The 26,120-nt window shown below is 38.3% G+C and overlaps 1 protein-coding gene across 16 annotated transcripts in view; it reads left to right on the top strand.

Annotated features, from left to right (window-relative positions):
* PTPRM (protein tyrosine phosphatase receptor type M) overlaps positions 1-26,120 on the top strand; it is an 866,690-nt gene that overhangs the window by 333,620 nt on the left and 506,950 nt on the right. For all 16 annotated transcript variants that reach the window (XM_054243977.2, XM_078347758.1, XM_002757062.6 and 13 more), the window contains exon 4: positions 14,145-14,223. In XM_054243977.2, the coding sequence (XP_054099952.2) occupies positions 14,145-14,223 (79 nt within the window). The remainder of the gene's footprint in view (positions 1-14,144; positions 14,224-26,120) is intronic.

The following is a 26,120-nucleotide window of genomic DNA, read 5'->3' as shown; positions in this document are numbered from 1 at the left end:
AGAACTAGATTCTGCCTCAAAAAAATAAAAATAAAAAAAACAAGCAGTAGAAGTGGGTTTGGCCAACCTAGGCTTCAAAGGGTTTTTGTTTGGTGACCTAGGCTGAGAAAGCTGAATGTGATTAAAAACCTTCTTTTGGAGGAGCTTTTCCCAAAGTAGGGAAAACAGGGATTCAGAATGTTCCCACTGTCTCTCTGGGAGTTATTCTAGATTCTTCCTCAGTCTCCAGGTGTCTGCTGTATTGAGGCCAGTGGACCACACTCCTAGTTGACATCAGAAAGTATGTCCTGCTCGTCTTTTTCCTGAGTTTTTTCTCTTGGGCCTTAGTAGTGCCCACGCAAAACCTCCAGAATGGGCTCTCTTGAGACCCGTCACAGCCTCCAGAGCCGCAGTGTGGTGGTTTAGCACGACCTAGGCTGCAGTCAGATGTGGAATTTCTGTTTTGCCTTTTACACCCCTAGCTCAGTCAACTACATTAAAGGAATGATGTGGTTTATGGACAGTCTTGGAAGACCAGACTTTAAAAAGGAACTATCAAACTACATTGAAAGTAAGATGGTACTGTATATTTTAGGCCATTGTCATTTTCAGTGAATTCCTACTTTTTTGAGTACTTTTGGATAAATATTTTGCCTTCCTAATTGTGAACTTCTGCTCCTAACCTTTAAGCCCTCTCACTTTTCACTGTGACCTCTCACACTTTACTGAGCACTAAATTATTTGCCAAATAAAGTTACAAGTTTATTCTGATAGCTCTTTGGTTCACTTTTGAATTGATATCTTCATTGCTTCATTGATATCTTAGCCCGCTGTGCTGCAGTAACAAAATACTACAGATCGTATAACTTAAACAACAGACAATATTTCTCACATTTCTGGGGTTTTGGAAGTTCAAGATCAGGGCGCCAGGATCGTCAGATTCCAATGGAAGTTTCTCTTCCTGATGCAGATGGACATCTTTCTGTGTCCTCACACAGTTGGGGGAGGTCAGGGAAGCAAGAGCTCTCACACCTCTTCTTATGAAGGTCTACTCCCATCATGAGGGCTCCACCCTCATGACTCCATCATCTCCCCAAGTCTCCCCTTCTAATATCACCACATTTTGGATTAGGGTTTCAACATGAGCCTGGGGAGTGCACAAACATTGGGTTTATTGCACTGATCGTTTCATTAGGAATAGCTTTATACTTTGAATTTAAAGATGGAGTTGTAGAGATTCTTTAATACAGTATTGCTGAGTTTTAAAAAACTCCTGACCAATATATGTAAAGGGTGTAGATCTACTGAAAACACACTTGGTTACTTAATTCCAGACTACTCCAACCAAGCATCAGCCTTGGAATTTTTAAAGACAGAGTTAAGGTAGCATTTCTTTATTATTTCCTCTTTATCTGCTTGACAGTAAAGGAACTGAAACATTACCCTAATAGTAATATAAGCTCTTAGGTAAATGGCACATTGTAGATGTGGCAAGAGAATGTCAGCAGGAATATTCCCAAGCACTGCAGGCTTTAAAATCACTATTAAGACCTGAATGATGTTTCCCAGTTGGGATAAGAAGGACAAGCCATATTCATAAATATAAAGTAAAAGGAAGACACCTACCAAATCCAGTTTTCACTCCTGGCCTAAGGTGTCAGCCTAATTAGAGAGAGTCAGAAGAAAAACCTGGACAAAAACAACCAAAAAACAAATAAGTTGTAAAGTTGAGCCAGAGGAGGGGCTTCCTTGGGCTGCAAATCCAATCCCCAGCCCATGGGGCCAGCACATCTGTACTGAGAAGATGGCTGTTACTGCCTGATGCTCTTAGAAATATGAGTCATGCAAGAGCCCATCTACTTTTGATATAATTTCCCATACAGATTTCTTTATAAGGAGTTCTGTACTGGCCTGAAGATGTGACTCTAGTTTCTATTATCTTTCTGATTCCAAACATATAAAAATTAATTTTTCCAGCATTGTGTGTGTATGGATGTATGTGAGTAACATTATCTTATGTGAACATGGTGCATAAAAGTCAATATCCACGTGATGCATTCTCAGGCCGTTTCTAGGCCTGAAAGCTGAAGACCAGATAATAGGATATGGGCATCTAAAGGAGGTGACACCTTTGAGAAACCTTCTCTCAGGGTGCAGGGAGTCAGCTTTCCCTAGACAGAGCCTCTAAAATTACTACGTAGGCTGCAGGATAGATTCTAGAATTCTAAAATATTAATATAAGCTTCACATATACTTGAAATATTTATGTGTTAAAATACTTTATATTCATATAGTACTTTATTTCTATAAGCAAGTTTCACACTAGTAAGTAGTTTTGATATGAATGGGAATTGATTAATGAATTCTTTTAAAGGATTTTTATATTATAAATTGTTTGCACATGAATAGCATCAGAGGCCAGTAAAAGAACATACACTTTATGTTACAAAGAATGGGATTTGAATATCATCCCTGCTTACTTAGAAACATGGGCAACTGATTTAAACTTTGGGAGCCTTACTTTCCTAATTATGGGGTTAAATTTAATGACTGTTCAGGGGTTGAAGATGAAAGGAAAAGTGCACTGGGGATACGCTAGCCTCTTAAGAAGTGGTGGCAGTTTGTTGAACTACCGCTAAGATTATTAAGATTTGTGGAAGATGGTAAAAGGGAACCAGTTAATAGTTGAGTGCTTTCTTTCTCCTTGCTAAGGAGCTTTAAATGTGTTTAGTGGAATGTTAAAAGGTATTAAATGAAAAAGGATTCTAGGAACAAATTCTTTTGTGAAACACTGCATGAGACAAAGTGAACCAAGTTCCCTTCCATCAGAACATTCCAGAACTGCTATCATACAAAAATGCAAGGTAAGGTTCTATGAGCATCTGTCCCTTCCCTGGACTTGTTTGACTGCATGCATCTCAGGGACCCTGGGTTGCATTCAGGGACCGTTGTGTTGGGCTCTTCAGTTCAATACTTCTCATGACCTCCTGGGCCTCCTTCCAGAACGTTTATTTCTCACTTCCCTTTGGCTACAAAATACTGAGTTAATTTTCATCTTGGTCAGCATCTGAACTTGGCAATTGTTGGACTAGGGGAAGTTTTCAATCAGTCTAGACACAGTGTCCTGTGTACTCTTGATAAACATGATAGGTCTTTTTGGGCATCTCTTACATTCACATTTTTTTCCTCTAGCATTAATATTAACATTATTAGACATTTATAGAGTTTTCAAAAGTTTCTTAGCAGAGTAAAGTGTTCTTGCTACAGTAGTCATTTTAGGTAGCATTTACTATTTATGGTAGAATAGTATGCTACAGGTACACATCACAATGGTAACCTGCATGGAATACAGCTAACTGCAGGTTAATTACTGTTCCTTAAAACATAAATTGTCAAGTATTTGGTGATTAACACATATTTAATTCCTTATTTAATGTTTTTCCTAATTTCTGCTGCGTGGCCCTGCCCTCCAGTGGTTGGGAAGCGGTGGAGAAGTGCGGGTGCCTGCTGTCCTCAGAGCACCTGCCTCCTTTGATTTAGACATTGCCTTTTTGCCATTTGAAGAGTAATTTTTTCCTCATGCATTCACCCTCTTGTTTTCTTGTGCTGATTAAAAAAAAAGATCTCTGCTTTGATTCTGCCCTCCACCCTCCCCGCCGCCTCCTGTTTATCACCCCCACACTCCTGAGGCAAAGGAGTCAACCATTGATTTCTTCTGATTCTAATCATTCATGCACCCCAGAAGCCTCTGCTTGCACCCAGAATTTTAGCCTTCTTCTCTGCTTTCAGAAGACAGTGATTCTGAGCCCAGTCAGAGGTCAGGGAGGCAGTGATCTTTAATAGAAATGGTTGCTTTAAAAAGAGAAAAAAATGCATAGGTAGCTGAAAATCCCCTTCCCCCATGGCTCTCCATAAGGAAGTGAGGCTGGGGAGGGTGGGCAGCGACTGTAGGGAGTGGGAGGATAAAGTCATCAAATATGAGAGCCTTGTTGGTTCATGAGAGCCTCCTTGTTAAAACAAATGCCTTAGATACACTGAAAGGTCCTGGGAGAAGATTAGGAGTGGATTCAGCTGGGCCTCGCTCGGAGTTCTTTGTGCAGCAAGGACTCAAAGGAGCTTGTGCAGGAGAGAGGGGCACTAAACCAAGATTCATCCTTATCAGTCTGACATCTTTTCTGGTAAATGAGGAGTTGAGGGAATAGGGATGACTTGATCTTACATATCTTTTCACATTTCACTGCAAACTTTATTCCCCTGCACAGCTGCCTCAGTGCCTGTTTCTTTGGTGTATTTGCTTTCGGCCTACTGATTTTACTACAAAGCCATGTAAAGCCACAGCTAAGTGACGGCAGGCCCACATACATTTGCTGCTTAGAGACAGTGTTTTAGAGCTGAATTGTTGAGTCTTTTATAGGTTGTGTTCCACAAATCCAGGGAATGTTAGGAGGCATTAATTGACCAAATGGGAAGAGGCACTGGGTTAAACAAAGTAGAACAGAGTCAGTTCTGCAGGCCATTCAAGAGGCTTGGAGTGTTTTTGAATCTCCAGGAAGGACACATGGTGAATGTAGGTGCCCAGCTGGAGTCAGAATTTGGGCTTTTGCGAGTATTTCTTGAGTCTGGTGTTCCCTGAAGTACACTTGGGAAATACTGATATGTGCCAGTTGAAAAATAGAACATACTTTGACTCCATAAATGCCTTGGCTATGGCTCTTATTCCAAGTGTAAGACAATTGAATTGCTTCATGCCTCTAGAGGATGTGGGGAATTTGCTGTGGCAGTGAAATATCACTCTTTCAAGCAGGAAAGCTAGTCTAGCAGGTGCCCCAATACTCTGCATTTTGTGCTTAAAAAAGACAATATGTTTCAAGAAACCCCTGGGGACACACTAGGTTGTCAGTTTAATATTGACTTAGAACTGTATTCAAGAAGTAGAACAATTTGCATGATTTATTTTCATCCTTAAATATTTTATTTTTGAGACAGAGTCTCACTCTGTCACCAGGCTGGAGTGCAGTGGTGCGATCTTGGCTCGCTGTAACCTCGGGCTCACTGCAACCTCGGGCTCACTGCAACCTCTACCTCCCCTGTTCAAGTGATTCTTCTGTATCAGCTTCCTGAATAGCTGAGACTACAGGCACATGCCACCATACCTAGCTAATTTTTGTATTTTTAGTAGAGCTAGGGTTTCACCATGTTGGCCAGGATGGTCTTGATCTCTTGACCTTGTGATCCACCCACTTCAACTACCCAAAGTGTGGAATTACAGGCGTGAACCACCAAACCAACCATCTTGTACTTCTTATGTGATGATAAAGGATAAGTACTTCTGTTGTTTAGCATCCTTATCTCAGCATGGTCTGCTGCTACATGTGTATCAGCCCTGTTCTTTATGACTTATAAGTCATGATTTTTTTCCCCTCTAACTTAATTTCTGTGCATGGGTATTGAATGAGTATCTGACCCATAGGTCATACCATGCTTTTCTCTAAAGGGAAGGAGGAAACAAAAAGAAAAGTGAGGAAGGTTGTGTTATTGGTAGGAAAAACAGGTGAAGTCATTTAAAAATATCATTTTGCAAGCACCGATAACTAGCTCCATTGCAAATTTTGCTGCCTTTTGAGTGCCTTTACCTTTCCCAAAGTAGATTTTTATTTTATTTTCTGATAACATGTCAATACAAATACAAATGCTTGAATATTTTGCTCCTGATTTCTTAATGTGACATGTTTTATGGTTTTGCCTTGACTCTTTAATATTATAGAAACTTTATATGTTTTATTTTATGTAACTCACTTGACACAAACAAGATAAAGTTTTTGCAAATGGGTGTGACCCACCTTTGCATTTTATTTAAATCAAAACCAGAAGGATGGACTAGATAATATGTGGGAGGACAGAAATACACCATTTAATCCCCTTTGTTCTAGGGAACTGACTAATGACTTCCACCAGCACATTTTACTCAATGAATGTCTGTGTTGGTAAGCAAATCCCCTTTCTTTGCTTACACATAGCAAGGAAAAGTGGCAGCATGAAAAGCTAATTTTGCTCTTCACTGAAGCAGGGAGGATCAGGGAGGCTGTGGTGTTAAACTGCTTCCCCATCTCCTGTTTGGCTGACATCTGAAGGATAGCCTGATGTCAAACCTCTCAGAGGCCAGCATCCAGGCTGAATTTTCATGAGCAAATGAGAGCAACAGTCAGTTTAAACAACTGGTTTAGCAAGTTGTTTCCTCCCTGAAAGCAAATGGCTTTTCCCACAGTCTCCAAAGGCTATAGGGATACAACATCTTGTCTCCTGAAATGTTATTAGTTGAGATTGAATAAATATTGATTCTCTCCATTCTACATTTTCTTACATCCCAGGGCCGCAAATGTCTGGGAGCAATCAGCAAAACAGTGCTTTGAAATGGGGACTCAGAGTGAACCACATCACACAAATAAAGTTGATTCTCTGTTATTTGCAGCAGTTATGTCTAAAAAGTAACAGAGAACACCAAGTTAGTGAATACTGGACTACTTCTATTGGAAATACGGGGTTAGGTTCCTGTGAGCCTCTAGTCACAATGGTTTTGTAATGTTTTTGTCCACAGATCAATACATAACCTCATTTTATATGTGTTTCTGTTTAAAGATGCCATATTTATGTTGTTTGTGTTGTTGATTCATTAACTTTGAACCTATGGCCCTGGCCAACAGCACTGTAACTCATCCTGACTGGAGCGCTCTAACACGTGTGTTTTTTCCTTAAGGCTCATCTTAGCCTCCTTACATTCCTCAGGAGCACTAGGCAGCCCTGAAGTGCTACACTTGGGTTCATTTTAAAAAGCAACATCACCCCAAAAACACAAAAATGGAAAAACATAGCACTAACTAGACCATGATAAGGATAGTCTTTTATGGTATAAAAGCTGAAGCAAGATGACAGAACATTACCCTGCCTGACCTTACCTAGGAACATACGTGTTGAGCAACTCACATATTTTTGCTGCTCTGTGCATGTCGACAAATGACCATGAAAGCTTTGCAAGTATTGATTTTTGGGGTTACAAATAAATTTTAGGAAGTAGGCAAATTCACAAATATGAATCTTGACTAATGAGGATTGACTGTATTTTCTGTTAAGCCAAGTCCAAAAACAAGTGATAGAAAATTGTTTGGTGTTGTGACAAAATCATTTCATAATAAGATAAGATGACTCTGTGATTCTGTCAGACTGACCCATAACTTTTCAAATAATCACAATTTAGATTGGGCTACAGGGCAAAGACATTTTTCCTAAAAATGTTTGTTTCAGTAAAAACAACAAACAGAAGCCATTTAGTCCAAATTCAGCTAACATTTTAAACATCAAGAAGATGGTTTAAAATGAGATCTTAGGGTCAGGTTTTAAAGTGTTACTAATTCTCAGTAGTTCAGTGTCTTTATAGAAGATTTTTGACTTCTCAATGAGTTGGGTTTTATTTTGTCTATTTTTATTTTATTTTTTCTAATATTTTGAGACCTATAAAGCAATTAGTTTTTCTGGCTTTGTTTTGGTATATTGCAAATATGTATTTTAAAAAATTGATACTGATATTACAAACTTAATTGGGTATTTAGAAAACCGCACATGTAATATAATTGAAAACAAGTCAAGCCAGGGACAGGGTCTTCTTTTCATTACTGGTATGTGAGGCTCCCCTGTGGAGTGCAAGGCATATTATATTTGGCTGTGATAATATATTGCTTTTGACATTTGCTTTCTTGTTAACCAGAGTAATGACTGTGCATTGGTGAGTCAAGCAGGAAAGTTTTCTCTAAAAATAGGAGGCTAGAGAGTAAATATTTCAGGCTTTATAAGCCAGACGCTCTCTGTGGCAGCTACTCAACTCTGCCGCTGTTGTATGAAAGCAGCCGTAGCCAACACGTAAATGAATGAACATGGCCTTGTTCCAATAAAGCTTTATTCATGGACATTGAAATCTAAATTTCATATAATTCTCATGTATCATAAAATATTCTTTTATTTACTCCCACCAGTGAAAAATTTAAAAACTATCTTTAGCTTGTGAGCAATATAAAAACAGGTGGTGGGACAGATTTGGCCAGGGGCTGTAGTTTGCCAACTCTTGTATTAAACTTGATGTTATTGAAACTATGCCATATCACTCTTCTCAATTGCTGTATTTTTTATAAATCTGGATGTAAAAATTTTACAACATGTATATCTATGCATTAAAAGATATGTGTGTGTGTGTATGTGTGTGTAGACATATATGTATGCATTAGTATGTATATGTATTCTATATACATATAGTCTCTCATACTTGCTAGTAAGGCAGTTTGGCAACAGGAAAAGAGTCCAGACTTGAAAGCAAAATAGATCTAGGATTAGACCCAACTCTGTAATTACTTGTGTGAACTCAGAAAAATTACTTAACCTTTCTAAGTCAGCTTACTCATCACTGAAAGGGAGCTAATATGACCTACCTCACATGATTGATGGGGGAAAGTTAGGTAATATAGGCAAAGGATACCTGGGATATGGAAGTATACAAATAAATAGTTTTTTTTTTTTATTACTAAGTTGTTGGTTTTTTTTTTAAGAGAAAAACTTGGTACATAGCTCCATTAGAAATTCAAACCTTACTTCTAATATAGAATATTTTCAATATATTTTGTTCTGTTTCATAAAAGTGAACATGACACATCCCCACATCAATTTCTTACACCTTTCTTTTTTCCTTTTCCAATGGTACTGTTGGTATTCTCATGTTACTGTTTCCTCTGACCTCAATCTTTTTTGACCTGGATGCTGGCATTTTCAAACATTCCTATGATTTCCACTGGGTTCTACACACACTTGGTATACCTCACTAGAGCAATACCTGTATTTTTACTGAAGTAGTTTCTTATTTGACAGAAAGAGAAAAAGATTATTTTCGCTTTTGAAGTCTTGTAAGGGCACTGGCTAGAAAGGCGTATGTAATGGAAAACTTACCAGATAGCCAGAGTTCATGACAGTGAAACCTTGAGCAGAATTCCAAAATCTGTTTATAAGCAACCTATGTAAGATGAGCCTCGTCTTTTTGAGCTGCATGGTTTTTGTTTTGTTTTGTTTTTTGTTTGGAGACAGAGTCTTGCTCTGTCACCAGGCTGGAGTGCAGTGGCATGATCTTGGCTCACTGCAACCACAGACTCCTGGGTTCAAGTGATTTTCCTCCTTCAGCCTCCTGAGTAGCTGGAACTACAGGCTTGCACCACCACACCCAACTAGAGATGAGGTTTCACCATATTGGCTAGGATGGTCTCAATCTCTTGACCTCATGATCCACCCACCTTGGCCTCCCAAAGTGCTGAGATTACAGGAATGAGCCACCATGCCCAGCCTGAGCTACATATTTTAGTCCTCTTATTTGTTAGAAAAAGACAAGGCAAATCTCTCAATGGTTGGGTGTTTAAAATAGTTAATCTCAGACTACTCTATAGGTCTTTATTCAGATGGCTTCATTTAGTTATGTTTATTTCAAAATAGGAAACTCTTCAGTACAACTCATACTTACTTTATAATTGTAGTATTGAAACAGTTGTATACCATGTTGTAAACTTGAAGCAGCTAATAAAACTTGTACTCATAAGTCCCTTTACAAGTTTCTAAGAAAGAGCTAGAAAATGGTTTTAATAAACATAGAAGTTATTGCTTCAAACTTGTGACACAACTTAAATGAATGGCATAAGAAACTTTCCTTTATATAGCATGTATTAATTTTGTATGTTTGTATGGGTAGGGATGCACACATGAATGCATCAACAAAGTGTATTTTTATCTTCTTGACTCTGCAGTTGGCTTTAAGTCAGTGCTGGAACTAGCCAAGTTTGAGAAGTTTACTTTTTAAAATCTCTAATTAAACTGAAAGTGGGCAGGACACCTACTTGTAATCAGATGCTGTCTTTCTTTGCCTCTTGATATTCTAGTTGGAAGACTGAGGGGAGCAAATGAAGTTGCTAATAAAAGCATGTGTGTAATTCTTTTATTGTGGCCTTGTTAACAAGCCATCTTGATGGGAAATATGGGGTGCATTGGCTTGTTTCTGAGCCCCTCTGCCTCTAGTCCATAGATGTAGACAGATAGTTGCTGGGAAATCTGTGAGTTGATACTAGCAGGCTGAAGCTCTGCATTGGGGATTTTGTGGCTGTGTCACAGGTTTCCTGGTGTTGGGGAGGAGGAGGCATGGTTCTGTGGCAGGGAAGGATCCCGTTGCTATGAGCTGTTCTTTTTTTTTTTTTTTAAATCTGTCATTTGGCCATTGCTGTCTTGTTCTATTCTTTCATCATTCATGTTTCTTTTTTTTCCCCCCGAACTAAAGCTTACATTTTATAAAACTGTCTACCTTGTTTAGATCCTCCAGAGCATGTAGTAGATATTTTATAAATATTTGGACTAAAAGACTCAGAATTTCTTAGCATAAAACTTCTGAGAGTCATCCATTCTTTGATGCGATAGATGAAAAAATGGATCCGGAGAAGTCTAGATGGCTCTTCCAGGTCTCGGATCTTCTCTGCCCCCTTTTTTGCACACTCCTTTGCTTTGCTAGGGGTATGGACCTGTATAGATTTAAATAAAACATTATGGATTAAATTTACACATACAGATCAACTTAAAAATAGATCCACACAAGCATGTCTCACATGTACACTATATTCTAAAAGCTAATGCATTATCATCAAAGAATAAGGATAATTCCATTTTTACTTGAAGCTTCAGCTCTTGTTGATACAGCAAAATAAAATTTCAGTGTGAAAGACAGTTTTGATCAGGAAAGATGTCTTCAGCTGTTCTATCCATGATATATTCCAAGTGCTTATCACAGTGCCTGGCAGAGAGGTGGTATTCAGTAGAGCCTTGAGTTAGTTCATTGAATAAATGAATGCATCAATGAATAAGGGAAGAAGGAAGAGAGGGATGGTAGGTGGACTGAAGGAAGGTTTGATGACCATTTCTGCATTTGGTTTTCAAAATACATTTTTCTAACCACAATGACCATGCTCTTGGGTAGGTGGTAGTGGTGGCATCAGTGGCCACCCCTTGGCTGTTCTTGCAGTAGCCATTGTATCAGAACAGCTTGCAGGTTTCTGCAGTGCCAATTGTAGCTTTTTCTTGGGAGGCAGGATGTGACTGTTATCCAGGGAACCTGTTTTGAGGGCCTCAGGAATGCTTTTTCCTTTATTTGCTCTCAATACTCCTTTTCTTTTTGTACTCTCAGTTGTCCTCTTAAAGACTAGTACTAGAGAGATAAATTAGCAGGATCCCATTGCAGGAATATCCGTGAATATCTTCCTTTCTCTTGTATTGGCAGTGGAAACAATTCATTAAACTTATGAACAAGATGAAGTTTTATTTCATTTCTGTTTTTCTGTTGTGCCTTTCCTCTTCCCTGTGTTACATGTTATTGTAATAGCATTGTGGCACAGTGTTTCTGGGATGGCTTCTGTCCCTGTACTCTAGGAGGCCTCTTGAGCTTTTCCATTCTGGGCTCTGCTGATTGCTTTCTCCAGTTTTGAATCCATCACATACACAAAATAATGCAGGCCTAGGATCAAAGTTTTCATTTCAGCTATGTGTAGAAGTGAAAACATCATATTTGGAATCAGGAAAAGTGAGTTTAAATATTGCATCTATAATAGACTCATTGCATTTTTTGGACAATTACTTTGTATGTAGAGCTTTTAATTTTTTTGGAACTATGAAAGTATGAATTTTTTTCATGAACTAATGAAATAATGGAATATCTTCCTAGTGTATGTAACATATATGCTTAGTAAATGTTAACTTAAAATTACTTTTATATATTGAAATATTTATGGAAATCATTGTAGAGTCACATGCAGTAGTAAGAAAAATAGAGATATCCCTGTGTACATGTTACCCCATTTCCCAGAATGCTAACATTTTACAAAACTACACTATAATATCACAGCCAGAATAGTGTATATGTACAGTTAGCTTTGCACAATTTTGTTACCTGAATAGGTTTGTGTATCCTCCACCACAGTGAAGATGCTAAACAATTCTACCAACACGAGGAGCAGTGACGTTGTCCTTTTGTAAGCAAACCCATCACCCTTCTGCCTCATCTTCCTGTGTTCCTATCCCTGGAAACCACTAATGTGTCCTCCATTTCTAAAATCTTAACATTACAAATTATTACATAAATGGAATTATAGAGTACCTGATCTTTGGGGATTGATGTTTTTCACTCAGCGTAGTTATCTGGAGGTTCACCCAAGGTGTTAGGTACCTCAATAATTTGTTTCTTTTTATTGCTGAGTAGTATTTCATGCTGTGGATGTACCACAGGGTATTTAATTATTTACCAGTTGAAGGACATCTGGACTGTTTCTGTTGCTTGGCTACTATGAATAAAGCTTCAGTAAACCTGATGTGCGCAGATTTTTTTTTTGAGATGGAGTCTTGCTCTGTTGCCAAGGCTGTAGTTCAATGGCATGATCTCCGCTCATGGCATCCTCCGCCACCCAGGTTCAAGCCATTCCCCTGCTTCAGCCTCCTGAGTAGCTGGGACTACAGGCGCATGCCACCATGCTCTGCTAATTTATTTTTTGTCGTTTAGTAGAGACAGGGTTTCTCCCTGCTGGCCGGGATGGTCTCCATCTCCTAACTTTATGATCTGCCTGGCTTGGCCTTCCAAAGTCCTGGGATTATAGCGTGAGCAGGTTTTTATATGAATGAAAGTTACATTTCTCTGGGATGAATCTCCACGAGTGCAATGGTTAGGTTGTGGACTTAGCATCATGAGTCATTGTCCCCTGCTGAGATAGTTTTCATTCTGTGTGTAAATGGAGGTCAAAATAACATTCATGTGGAGCTTTTAAATGACAGCCTGACACTGGCACCTTTAGCCAATATATCAGATTAAGAAAATTGATAGCTCTTTCACTGGTCCTTTCTTTTTAGCCTTAATTTCTCTGAAGTGGCTGTACCATCTCAGAAAAATCCATCATTCTTAGAACCTCCAGGGATGTAGGCCTTTTACTCTTCTCTGGCTTCTCCAATGATCAAGGAATAGCTAAAGCCCTCTTGATTTTGCCACTGGAAACTTTTATATTATTTTCCTCTTGATTCATAGCTCTGCCGTCTGATTTTCAGTTAGCCACTTCATTATTAATAGGTTATCTTTCCTGGTATCTGTGTCCTAAAGTGGAGTCTTCTGCAACCTGGTCACAGCTGACCTTTGTGGCAGTAGGTCCAAATTCTCCCCTTGATGGCCATGGTCACGCCCACCTCACAGCCTTCATCTGTGCCCAGGACTGAACCTGGTCCTCTTCACACTGTTAGTTCCTTCTCATCCTGCACTTATTGGCCCAACTAACACCTCCTCATGGGAGGTCCTCCTGGTGTATGTTCCTCTAGTACCCTGCACTATGCCTTCATAACATTTAAATTGTATTATTTTTTCACTTATTTTGATTATTATTATTATTTTTCAAATGGTATTGTTTTTCAACTTACTACCCCACATGGTCCAGTGTGGTCAGAAAGTCACCTTCAGAACTTCAGAAATATTGCCTAAAGCAATCTAAATCTTCACATTTTCTCTTGAGGGAAAACAACCACAATCCAAATGTGGGTATGGCAGTGGGTTTAACATACAGTGTAACCTAAAAAGTCTTCTTTAGACTTGGTTGCGTGTTCAGGATCTCTCACAAGCTTGACTATGGCTTTGGGTGGGGAACCCTTTGCATTTGCTGAAACTGTTGGAGAGGGAACCCCAGAGACTCTTCTATATCATGTCCCTGTCTCCCACCAGGCAGCTTACTCACCAAGTTGCCCTCTGTGCCAACTCACTAGCCTGTGAGCTTCCTTGCTTTTCCTACAGTGTACATGTCATCCGCCGCAACCCCATGAAATATCTTTCACTAAGGGTTTTCTAAGCTGGGACTCTGTCTAACCCATTCACTACCTATTGACCTCCTTGAAGATTGGGGTGGTGTCTTACCTACCTATGTAGTCTAAAACCTGGAACATTGACTAGCAGATGTTAAGCACATGAATGAATGAATTAGTGAGAGAATAAAGGAAATTATTTATAAGAGTCTTATATATAGGAGATATTTGGTAAAAGTCAGACAAAATGAATATGTAAATCTTTCTTAATTTTCTAGGTGATTTTTGAAGTGATAACTTCTGGACATCAAGGCTATCTCGCTATCGATGAAGTGAAGGTGTTAGGACATCCATGTAGTAAGTTGTCTTTACTTGTAAATATTTGGGTACATCATTGGGGGCATATTTACATTATGAATGAAGAGAAGGGTTGAAAGCCTGCAAAGAAGTCATCCTGCCAATCTCTGACAGGTCTGTATATTTTGGTTTGCCAGCCCAGAAATCCAAAAGCATATACTTAGTGTAAATGCTATGGTTTGTTTATGTCTAAGTATTTTAAAGTGTGGGTCAGGAATGGGGAATGAAGAAATACTTTGGCATGCTCAGACATCCTTGCAAAGAACTTGTTTCTTTGTTGCCATGGTCTTTGGAATTCTGCTTTCAGTTGTAGTACAAGGTTAAGTATTAAGAATCTGTGCATTTTGTTCCTAAGTCCAGTATGTTTTCGGCACGGTTCCTTAGTATTTATTACATAGTTTCAAATGTTATAGCAGCAAACAGGCCTGGGATCTGTCAAACATAAGATACCTACCTAAACCACCTGGGGACCCTAGAAATGGCCTGCTCTTCATATTTTAAAAATTAGTACTTTAAAAAAGTACAATGGGTGATAAGCATACAATTTAAAAAATATCTACTATGAACAACTAACAATTTGTCAGGTTTGTATGTGAACCTTTTTCTTAAATAAAATAGTGCAGATTGCTAGATCTATTTCTCTCCAGACCCCACCCCCCAGGGGCTACCACAGTGGTGAGCTGGTTGTTGGACCTGTTATGATTTCTAGTCTGGACATAGCAGCAGACTGTAGCTGCATGAAGCAGAAAAGGGATCTTATTGAAAGAGAATTGGAGGACAGTGATATCCCTGAGAACACTTGTGGTTTAGACTCAGATGATGAGCAGGCCCCCAAAGTGAGGCTATGCAAGCAGCCACAGCAACCAGTATGGCAGAGGAGCCAGCTGTGAGAACATGGGCAGCTGGCACTGTGTCTGTGCCCACCTTATGCTTGAAGGATGACCCTTGCCTAGACATTCTGCACTGACTCTGGGTCTTGGCTTCTTTGACCTTAGATGCAAAGCCCTGAGGGGGATATCAGGGTGAGTGAGCTAGATCGTACTCATTCATGCCTTGCAATTGCTGTGACTAGGAAAGTGAGTTCTTGGCTTTTCGCACTCTGGCAAGGGAGCTGGGACTCAACTTTTACCAAATAACATACAGTGCCAAGCAACTGAACTTTGAAAATGTGCGTGTGGGTGTGTGTGCGTGCGGATGTATGTGCCTGCTGTTTCCCATAATCCTCATGGGTTTATAAAAGCAGAAAAGTAAGGATTGCCTTTTATAAATGCTAATGAATGGTTTCCAACCATATACATTTCTTTGTATTCTAATTATTTTTTACTTAGTATTACATTTTTTAGGTTAATCCATGGTATTCTGTCATATATACTACATTCTATTTTTTCTAGTATTTTATGAACATTTAATATTTCTCCCCAGTTTTTCTCTATTAAAATAGTACTACCATGAGCAAGGTGGATGCACCTCCTGGTGCAGTGTGTGAGAGCCTCAGTGGAGTGTATTCTTAGAGGCTGAATTGCTGGGATGTAGTGCAGACACATTTTTAGTTTTATTGGATGCTGCCAAAATGCTATGAAAGGTATCTGAACTAGTTTATAATCTCACCAGCAATGCATCGTAGTTTTATTTTCCCTGTATCTTTGTTCAAAATTGATGTTGTCAGACTTCAAAATTTTGGCCATCTGAGGGACGGTAACCTGCTTTACTTTTAGGATCTCTGGCATTAAAGAGAAACTGGCTAGTTTATAATTTCATGGGTCTCTCCTGATGAACCCTACCCAAAATTATGAAAGAATGGTTATATCTACAATAATAAAAATGGAAACATTTGCAGGACTGGCTCAGCTTTTTAGTGCATGGATTCAAGTAGATCACCAGGACCCTCTTTGTAGGTTTTATAGAGAAGTCCTGTGTTGGTTGTTACCTGATGAAGAAGGTATCGTGACACAGTTGTCTAAATTCCATCAAAGGGGTTTTGCTCTCTCTGATATCTCTGTTTGGTGCTCTGAAGCTTGCCAAACATTGAAGTTAATATAAAGCAATCATTCATTTGTTACAAAGGCAGGTGTTACTTTTGTATCATGTTATATTTGTCTTTCTTCTGTTGTCAGCAAGACTGGGGAGTTCAAGAAGATTCTCTATCACCTCCCATTTCCTGAAAAGGGAGGAAAACTATTAAGACTGTACCTAATTGAAACAGCAGGACAAATTTAGGAAGCAGAATACAATTACCTGAGCTGGAACTCAGCCAAATCCTCAGAGTAATAGCCTCCAGCTAGAAAAGTGCCATGAGATCTTCTAATATGCACAAAGTTCGTGGCCTCTGATTCACTTCTTACTAGGAGGTTAAAAAAAAAAGATCCAGTAACTGCATGCTGAGCACTCTAATGACATATGCTGCCTCCATGTTTCTTAAGGCAGACCCCACGGCAAGGTGGATATACTGAATGCAGGTGTAGTGGCTACAGCCAGGGTTGCACGTGGCTTTCTATTAGGTGTCCTGGGCTCCTTCCACATCTGGCCAGTGGCCAACATAATAGCTTCTGAAGTGTAGCCCCTTCCATTCTACTGGATTTTAGTCATTGTGTTCAGCAAAGACCTAAAGACTTCATGCTTATCAGTGCCTTTCTTAAACGTCATGCAATTTTGTTCTTACCATAGCAGACAGCTTCCTATGGCCATAGAAATGGTGTTTATGTTCTCTCCTTTGGAGAATACCTGTGCTAGTTCCTAATTGGCTTTAGGAACTGCTGTTAGGAGGCACAAAATTGCAAAACAGGCTTTGTACTAAGGTGATGTATGGTACACAGCATTGTGAACTGTAAGCCTTAAATGGTTTTGATGATGGCTCTGCCATAGTTGTTTTTTCCTGAATCTCTAAGTTAATGGGGAAAGCATGCAAATAAACATTTAAAGAAGGCAATAGTTTGTTGTCAAAATGGAAAGCTTTACAGGTAATATTTTATGTGATTTCTTTTCAGGATTTCATAATAATCAATTATTTTGAAATTTTGATGTTCATTAAATTTAAATCCTAAAGGAGCATAATATTTTATATCTAAAACTATACTTTCCAAATGGCTGCAAAATTGCTGAATCTCATTTGCTTCACCGTAAAGGCTCTTATTTGGATTCATATAGGTTTATGAGTAGGCATTACAACATTTTTTAATATTAGATATTCTGATATAAGTATACAGTTGCTCATAAAATTGTCTTTAATGTAGTGACAATAAGATGCAAGATCAGCCTGAATTGTGGAATGGCTGTGCAGAATCAGCAGCTCTCTAGCGTACGACCACTTCTAATAAACAGATAATTTTTGCATTTGGTATGCACACTAAAAATGTATTTGGAATTTGGTTCAGTAATCCTGCTAAGAAAAGAAGCATTTTAATATAATAGCTTCCTAATGTTGTCTCCTGTTTTTAAATATATTATGAGCTATGCATATATGGGCATTTCTCTTATTACCTTATGGTAACTGATAATGTATTTTTATGTCTTAAGAGCCATATGTAATTTTAATAGATTTATTAACCTATCACTCACATAATTTATCCATACTTAAAGTGTACAATTCAGTAGTTTTTAGTGTATTCACAGTTATGTAACCACCACCATAATTAAATTTAAAATACCTTAATCATCCCCCAAAAGACCCACTACCAGTTAATAATCATTCTTCATTTTCTCTTGTTACCCATGGAGGGTGTCCAGGTTCTTGGTGTCTTCCACAAATAATTGGACAAAACACACAAATAAAGCAAAGAAAGAATGAAGCAACAAAAGCAGAGATTTATTGAAAATGAAAGCACACTTCGCAGGGAGGGAGCAGCCCATTCAAGTGGCTCAAGATCTCAGTGACAGAATTTCATGGGGTTCAAAATACCCTCTAAAGGTTTCCCATTGGTTACTTGGTATACACCCTATGTAACTGAAGTACTGACTGATGATTAGTCTGATTGGTTGTGGGAAGGGACCAATCAGAGACTGAAGTGAAGTTACAAAGTTACACCCTCGGTAAATATTTGACTGGTTGCAGAAAGTGATCAATCAAGAGGCTGAAGTGAAGTTACAAAGTTATACTCCTATGCAAATGAAAACTTGGCTCAAGATCAGCCTGATTGGTTGTGGGAGGGGACCAATCAGAGGCTGAAGTGAAGTTACAAAGTTACATCCTCAGTAAATATTTGATTGGTTGCAGAAAGTGATCAATCAAGAGGCTGAAGTGAAGTTACAAAGTTATACGCCTATGCAAATGAAAACTTGGCTCAAGATCAGCCTGATTGGTTGTGGGAGGGGACCAATCAGAGGCTGAAGTGAAGTTACGAAGTTACACCCTCCGTAAATATTTGATTGGTTGCAGAAAGTGATCAATCAAGAGGCTGAAGTGAAGTTACAAAGTTATACTCCTATGCAAATGAAAACTTGGCTCAAGATCAGCCTGATTGGTTGTGGGAGGGGACCAGTCATAACACTTTCAATTTTTCATCTGTCCAGAAAAAGTTGGGGGAAGCAGCGTGCAAAGGAAGTAGCTCTGGTCCTTTTGTCACTTGGATGTGTAAAGTTGGGGTTCTCCTTTTGATTTAGTTCTAGGAAGTCAGCATTATTCAGCTTTAGAGTCTCTGCCTCTAGACCCTATTCTCCTGACTCACGTCAACCACCACTTCTAGCCCTAGGCAACCATTAATTTACTTGTTATCTCTGTAGATTTGCTTGTTCTCCATATTCATTTAAATGCAGTCACACTATGTGTGCTTTGTGTCTGGCTTCTTTCACTTAGCATGTTTCAAAGTTCATCCATGTTGTAGTGTATATCAATATTTCACTCCTTTTTAAAACCAAATAGTATTTTGCTGTATTGATATACCACATTTTATGTAAGCATGCATCAGATAATGGACATTCAGGTTGTTTTCCCCTTTGGGCTATTGGACAAAACACACAAACAAAGCTAGGAAAGAATGAAGCAACAAAAGCAGAGATTGGGAATAATTAAGAATAATGCTGCTGTGAATATTCGTTTTCAATTCTCTTGGGTATGATTCTCTTAGAAATGTACTTAGGAGCAGAATTTCTGGGTCACATTGTAACTGTTTTTAGCATTTTGAGGAACTGTGAAATTGTTTTTTAAATTGGATACACCATTTTCCATGTCAAAGAGTAGTGTATGAAAATTTAAAATTTCATATTCTTGCAACTATTTCTGTCTTAAAAAAAAACAGCCATCCTTGTGGGTTTGAGGTGGCTTCTGTTTGTAGTTAGGATTAGCTAATGGTAATGATGTTAGGCATCTTTCCATGTGCTTATTGGCCATTTATATATATTTTTGGGAGACATGTCTATTCAGATCTTTTCTCCATTTTAAATTATTTATTTTTCTATCATTCAGGTGTAAGAGTTTTTTTTTTGACTACATACAAGTTCCTTATCAGACATATGATTTGAAAACATTTCCCCCCAACCTGTGAAGTTTTTTTTTTTTTTCATTTTCTTGATGGCAACCTTTACAGCACAAAGATTTAAATTTTGATAAAGTTCAATTTTCTGTGTTTTCTTTCATCACTTGTTCCAGTTGTCTTATTTGGAGTTGTCTCTAATATTTCTTCCAGTATCACAAAGCTTTCCTATGTTTTTTTCAAAGAGTTTTAGTTTCAATTCTAACATATAGGTCTATGAGCTATTTAGGTTAATATACAGTGTAAGTAAGTGGGGTAACTTCATTCTTTTGCATATGGATATACACTTATTCCAAAACCATTTGTTGACATACTGTTCATTCCCTATTAAATTACCCTGGTACCCTTGTTGAAAATTAATTAATTAATATAAAGACTTATTTCTGGATTCTCAGTTCTATTCAGTTGGCCTCTATGAATGGTCTTCTACAAGTATGATACTGTTTTGATTACTGTACCTTTGTAGTAAATTTTGAAATTGGGACCAGTGGGTTTGTTCCTTTCTCATTATTGTTTTGGCTATTCTGAATCCCTTGTGCTTTTTTTTAAATTATTTTTTGCTAGGAAACCTACCTTTATTCTTTTTTTCCCTTTTTAAAAATTATACTTAAGTTCTGGGGTACATGTGCAGATTGTGAAGGTTTGTTACATGGGTACACAAGTGCCATGGTAGTGGTTCGCTGCATCCATTACCCCATCATCTACGTTAGGTATTTCTCCTAATGCTATCCCTCCCCAATCCCTCTACCCCCTGCGATTCCTCCCCTTACCCCCAACCCTCCAGGCCCTGGTGTGTGATGTTCCCTTCCCTGTGTCTGTGTGTTCTCATAGTTTAACACCCACTTATGAGTGAGAACATGCAGTGTTGGGTTTTCTGTTCTTGTGTCAGTTTTCTGAGAGCAATGGTTTCCAGATTCATCCATGTTCCTGCAAAGAATATGAACTCATCCCTTTTTTATGGCTGCATAGTATTCCATGATGTATATGTGCCATATTTTCTTTATCCATTCTATCATTGGTGGGCATTTGGGTTGGTCCCAAGTCTTTGCTATTGTGAATAGTGATGCAGTAAATATACATGTGCATGTGTCTTTATAATAAAATGATTTATACTCTTTTGGGTATCTACCCAATAATGGGATTGCTGGGTCAAATGGTATTTCTGTTTCTAGATCCTTGAGGAATTGCCACACTGTCTTCCACAATGGTTGAACTAATTTACACTTCCGCCAACAGTGTAAAAGTATTCCTTTTTCTCCACATCTTTTCAAGTGTCTGTTGCCTCCTGATTCTTTAATGATCACCATTTTAACTGATAGGTTTTGATTTGCATTTCTCTAATGACCAGTGATGGAGAGCTTTTTTTCATATGGTTGTTGGCTGCATAAATGTCTTCTTTTGAAATGTGTCTGTTCATATCATTTGCCCACTTTTTGATGGGGCTGTTTTTTCCTTGTAAATTTGTTTAAGTTCCTTATAGATTCTGGATGTTAGCGCTTTGTCAGATGGATAGATTGTGAAATTTTTCTCCCATTCTGTAGGTTGCCTTTTCACTCTGATGTTAGTTTCTTTTGCTGTGCAGAAGCTCTTAAGTTTAATTAGATTCTATTTGTCTGTTTTGGCTTTTGTTGTCATTGCTTTTGGTGTTTTAGTCATGAAGTCCTTGCCCAGGCTTATGTCCTGAATACTTTTGCCTAGGTTTTCTTCTAGAGTTTTTATGGTGTTAGGCCTAATGTTTAAATCTTTAATACATCTAGAGTTACTTTTTGTATAAGGTTTTTTGAAAGGGATTCAGTTTCAGCTTTTTGCATATGGCTAGCCAGTTTTCCCAAGGGCATTTATTAAATGGGGAATCCTTTCCTCATTGCATGTTTTTGTCAGGTTTGTCAAAGATCAGATGGTTGTTGTTGTGTGGTGTTCTTTCTGAGGCCTCTGTTCTGTTCCATTGGCCTGTATCTCTGTTTTGGTGCCAGTACCATGCTGTTTTGATGACTGTAGTCTTATAGTATAGTTTGAAGTCAGGTACCATGATGCCTCCAGCTTTGTTCTTTTTGCTTAGGATTGTCTTGGCTATGAGGGCTCTTTTTTGGTTCCATGTGAAGTTTAAGGTGGTTTTTTCCAATTCTGTGAAGAAAGTCATTGGTAGCTTGATGGGGATAGCATTGAATCTATAAATTATTTTGGGCAGTGTGGCTATTTTCACAGTATTGATTCTTCCTAACCATTAGCATGGAATTTTTTTTTTTATCTGTTTGTGTCCTCTCTTATTTCCTTGATTAGTGTTTTGTAATTCTCCTTGAAGAGGTTCTTCACATCCCTTTTTGTATACCTAGGTATTTAATTCTCTTTGTAGCAGTTGTGAATGGGAGTTCACTCATGATTTGGCTGTCTATTGTGTATAGGAATGTTTGTGATTTTTGCACATTGCTTTATTATCCTGAGACTTTGCTGAAGTTGCTTATCAGCTTAAGGAGATTTGGGGCTGAGATGATGGGGTTTTCTAAATATACAATCATGTCATATGCAAACAGGGAAAATATGATGTCTTCTCTTCCTATTCAAGTACCCTTTATTTCTTTCTCTTACCTGATGGCCCTAGCCAAAACTTCCAACATGATATTGAATAGGAGTGATGGGAGAGGGCACCTTTGTCTTGTGCCAGTTTCCAAAGGGAATGCTTCCAGTTTTTGCCCATTCAATGTGATATTGGCTGTGGGACTCTCATAAATAGCTCTTACTATTTTGAGACATGATCCAGGAGAGAGATCCAAGATTGCTGATAACTAGCAGCTCAGGATTGTAGCTCCCAGTGAAAGCACAGAGAACCAGAGGATGCCACACTTTCAGACGAATTTTTGTTGCTTATGGACCAGGAGATTCCCAGTGGAGGAGCCCCACGGGTCGCCAGCATGACTCTTGTGGCTGGTGTGGCTGTTTTGCCGGTGCCCCGGCACGGCGGTTCTCGGTGCAGAGTAAACGGGATTGGGTCCCCTTTTGGTCAATGCTTGGAGCTCTGGGAAGGCAGAGTCACCTATTCAGCTGATTGAAAAAGGGACTCAAGAAGGAAGCCAGACCGGAGATTCCCAGGCAGAAAAGAACCGTGAATCTTAAATCCGCTGTTTTAGCCAGTGCAGTGTGTTGCTCAGATTCCGGCGCTGGGAATCAATAAGTTGGATGTCCACTCAGAGACCTAATTTGAAAGTCGGTAATTACAAAGACAACAGGTGGATAAATTTACAATGATGGGAAGAAACCAGCGTAAAAAGGCTGAGAATACCCAAAATCAGAATGCCTCTCGAGGCCTCAACAGGGGATCACAGTTCCTCATCAACAAGGGAACAGGACCTGGTGGAGAACGAGTGCGTTACATTAACAGAATTAGGCTTCAGAAGGTGGAAAATAAGAAACTCCTGTGAGTTAAAAGAACATGTTCTAGCCCAATGTAAAGAAACTAAGAACCTTGAAAAAAGGTTTGACGAAATCCTAACGAGAATAGACAATTTAGAGAGGAATATAAGTGAATTAATGGAACTGAAGAATACAATACAAGAACTCTGCTAAGTATGCACAGGTTTTAATAGTCAATTTGATCAAGCAGAAGAAAGGATATCAGAGGTTGAAGACCAGCTTAATGAAATGAAACAAGAAGACAAGATTAGAGAAAAAAAAGTAAAAAGGAATGAGCAAAGTCTCCAAGAAGTATGGTACTATGTGAAAAGACCTAATTTACATTTGATAGGTGTACCTGAATGTCATGAAGAGAATGAATCCAAGCTGGAAAATATTCTTCAGGATACTATTCAGGAAAACTTTCCTAACCTAGTAATGCAGGACAGTACTCAATTCCAGGTAATACAGAGAACACCACAAAGATATTCCTCAAGTAGAGCAACCTCAAGACACATAATCGTTCGATTCACCAGGGTTGAAATAAAGGAGAAAATACTAAGGGCAGCTAAGAGAAAGGTCAGGTTACCCATAAAGGGAAGCCTGTCAGTCTCACAGCAGATCTCTCAGCAGAAACCCTACAGACTAGAAGAAAGTGGGGTTCAATATTCAATATCCTCAAAGAAAAGAATTTTCAACCCAGTTTGGCTGAATCTCATATCCAGCCAAACTAAGCTTCATAAATGAAGGAAAAATAAAATTTTTCATGAACAAGCAATCACTCAGAGATTTCATTACCACTATGTGTGCTTTACAGAGCTTCTGAAAGAAGCACTATACACAGAAAGGAAAAACCAGTATCAGTCATCCCAAAAATTTACCTAAAGGTAAAGAGTATCTTCATAATGAAGAATCTATATCAACTAATGGGTAAAATTGCCAGCTAGCATTAAATGACAATATTAAACTCACAAATATCAATATTAATCCTAAATTTAAATGGGTTAAATGCCCCAATCAAAAACACAGACAGGCAAATTGAATAAAAAGTCAAAACACATTGGTAGGCTGTATCCAGATCCATCTCATAAGCAAGGACACACCAAGACTCAAAACAAAGGGTTGGTGGAAGACTTATCAGTCAAATGGAGAGAAAGAAACAGAAAAACAAAAACAAAAAAACACAAAAAACAGGAGTTGTAACTTTCGTCTCTGACAAAATAGACTTTAATGGTAACAGGGACTAAAAGAAACAAAGAAGGACATTACATAATGGTAAAAGGATCAATGGCAACAACAGGAGTCGATGATCATAAATATATATGCACCCAATATAGGAACACCCAGATACATAAGACAAGTTCTTAATGACTTGTAAAGAGACTTGGACTCCCACACAATAATAGTGGGAGACTTTGACACCACATTGTTAATATTTGACGGATCAACGAGATAGAAAATTAACAGGGACATCTATGATTTGAACTCAGACCTGGAACAAGTAAACTCAGTGAATATTTATAGAATTCTTCACCCTAGATCCACAGAACATACATTTCTCTAAGTATCACATTACACCTATTTTGAAAGTGACCACATAATTGGAAGTAAATCACTCTTCAGCATTTGCATAGCATTTTACAGACTTAAATGAAATATTGGTTGGCTGTTTGTTATTTTCTTCCCTTATTCCTTCCTGTCTCTGCTGTTAAGCACAATTATTGGCATAAAAGAGGTTTTAAATACCTAATTTTAGATTGCATTCCAGCCTGGGCAATAGAGCAAGACTCCTGTTCTCTCTCCCTCTTTCTTTTTCTCTTTCTTTCTTTCAAGAAAAAAAAAAGGAAGAGGAAAATATCTATATTCATGCATCTCTGCCTTGTGCACTTAGGAATCTACAGGGCAGCTGGCCTCTAATTCAGCCCACCCAAAGGGAAACTATCAAGAAAAAAACATTCCCCCCAAAAAAAAGAGATGTGATCCATCGATACCTTATTTATTGAGAGTTTTTAGCGTGAAGGGCTGTTGAATTTTGTCTAAGGTCTTCTCTGCATCTTTTGAGATAATCATGTGGTTTTTGTCTTTGGTTGTGTTTATGTGGTGAATTGTGTTTATAGATTTGTGTTTGTTGAACCATCCTTGCATCCCTGGGATGAAGCCAACTTGATCTTGATGGATAAGCTTTTTGATGTGCTTGCTGTTGGAGTTGGTTTGCCAGTATTTTATTGAAGATTTTTGCATCAGTGTTCATCATAGATATTGGCCTGAAATTTTCTTTTTAGTCGCCAGGTTTTGGTATCAGGATGATGTTGGTCTCATAAAATGAGTTAGGGAGAATTCCTCCTTTTTGTACTGTTTGGAATAGTTTCAGAAGGAATGGTACAAGCTCCTCTTTGTACCTCTGGTAGAATTCAGCTGTGAATTAGTCTGGTCCTGGAATTTTTTTGGTTGGTGGGCTATTAATTGCTGCCTCAACTTTAGACCTTGTTATTGGTCTATTCAGGAATTCAGCTTCTTCCTGGTTTAGTCTTGGGAGGATGTAAGTGTCCAGGAATTTATCCATTTCTTCTAGATTTACTGTTTTTGTTTTTTTTTTTGCATAGAGGTGTTTGTAGTAATCTCTGATGGTAGTTTGTATTTCTGTGGGAGTGGTAGTGATATGCCCTTTATCATTTTTTATTGCATCTATTTGAATCTTCTCTCTTTTCTTTCTTATTAGTCTGGTTAGCCGTTTATTTTGTTGTTCCTTTAAAAAAAACAGCTCCTGGATTTACTGACTTTTTGATGGTTTTTTGTGTTTCTAACTCCTTTAGTTCTGCTTTGATCTTAGGTATTTCTTGCCATCTGCTGGCTTTTGAGTTTATTTGATCTTGCTCTTTTAGTTCTTTTAATTGTGACATTAGGATGTTGATTTTATATCTTTCCTCGCTTCTCTGGTGGGCATTCAGTGCTATAAATTTCCCTCTAGACACTCCTTTAAATGTGTCCCAAAGATTCTGGTATGTTGTGTCTTTGTTCTCATTTGTTTCGAAGAACATCTTTATT

Source organism: Callithrix jacchus, chromosome 13 (genome assembly GCF_049354715.1).
Source record: "Callithrix jacchus isolate 240 chromosome 13, calJac240_pri, whole genome shotgun sequence".
NCBI lineage: Eukaryota > Metazoa > Chordata > Mammalia > Primates > Cebidae > Callithrix > Callithrix jacchus.
Note: the sequence above shows the minus strand (reverse complement) of the source record. Positions and strands in the feature narration are given on the sequence as shown.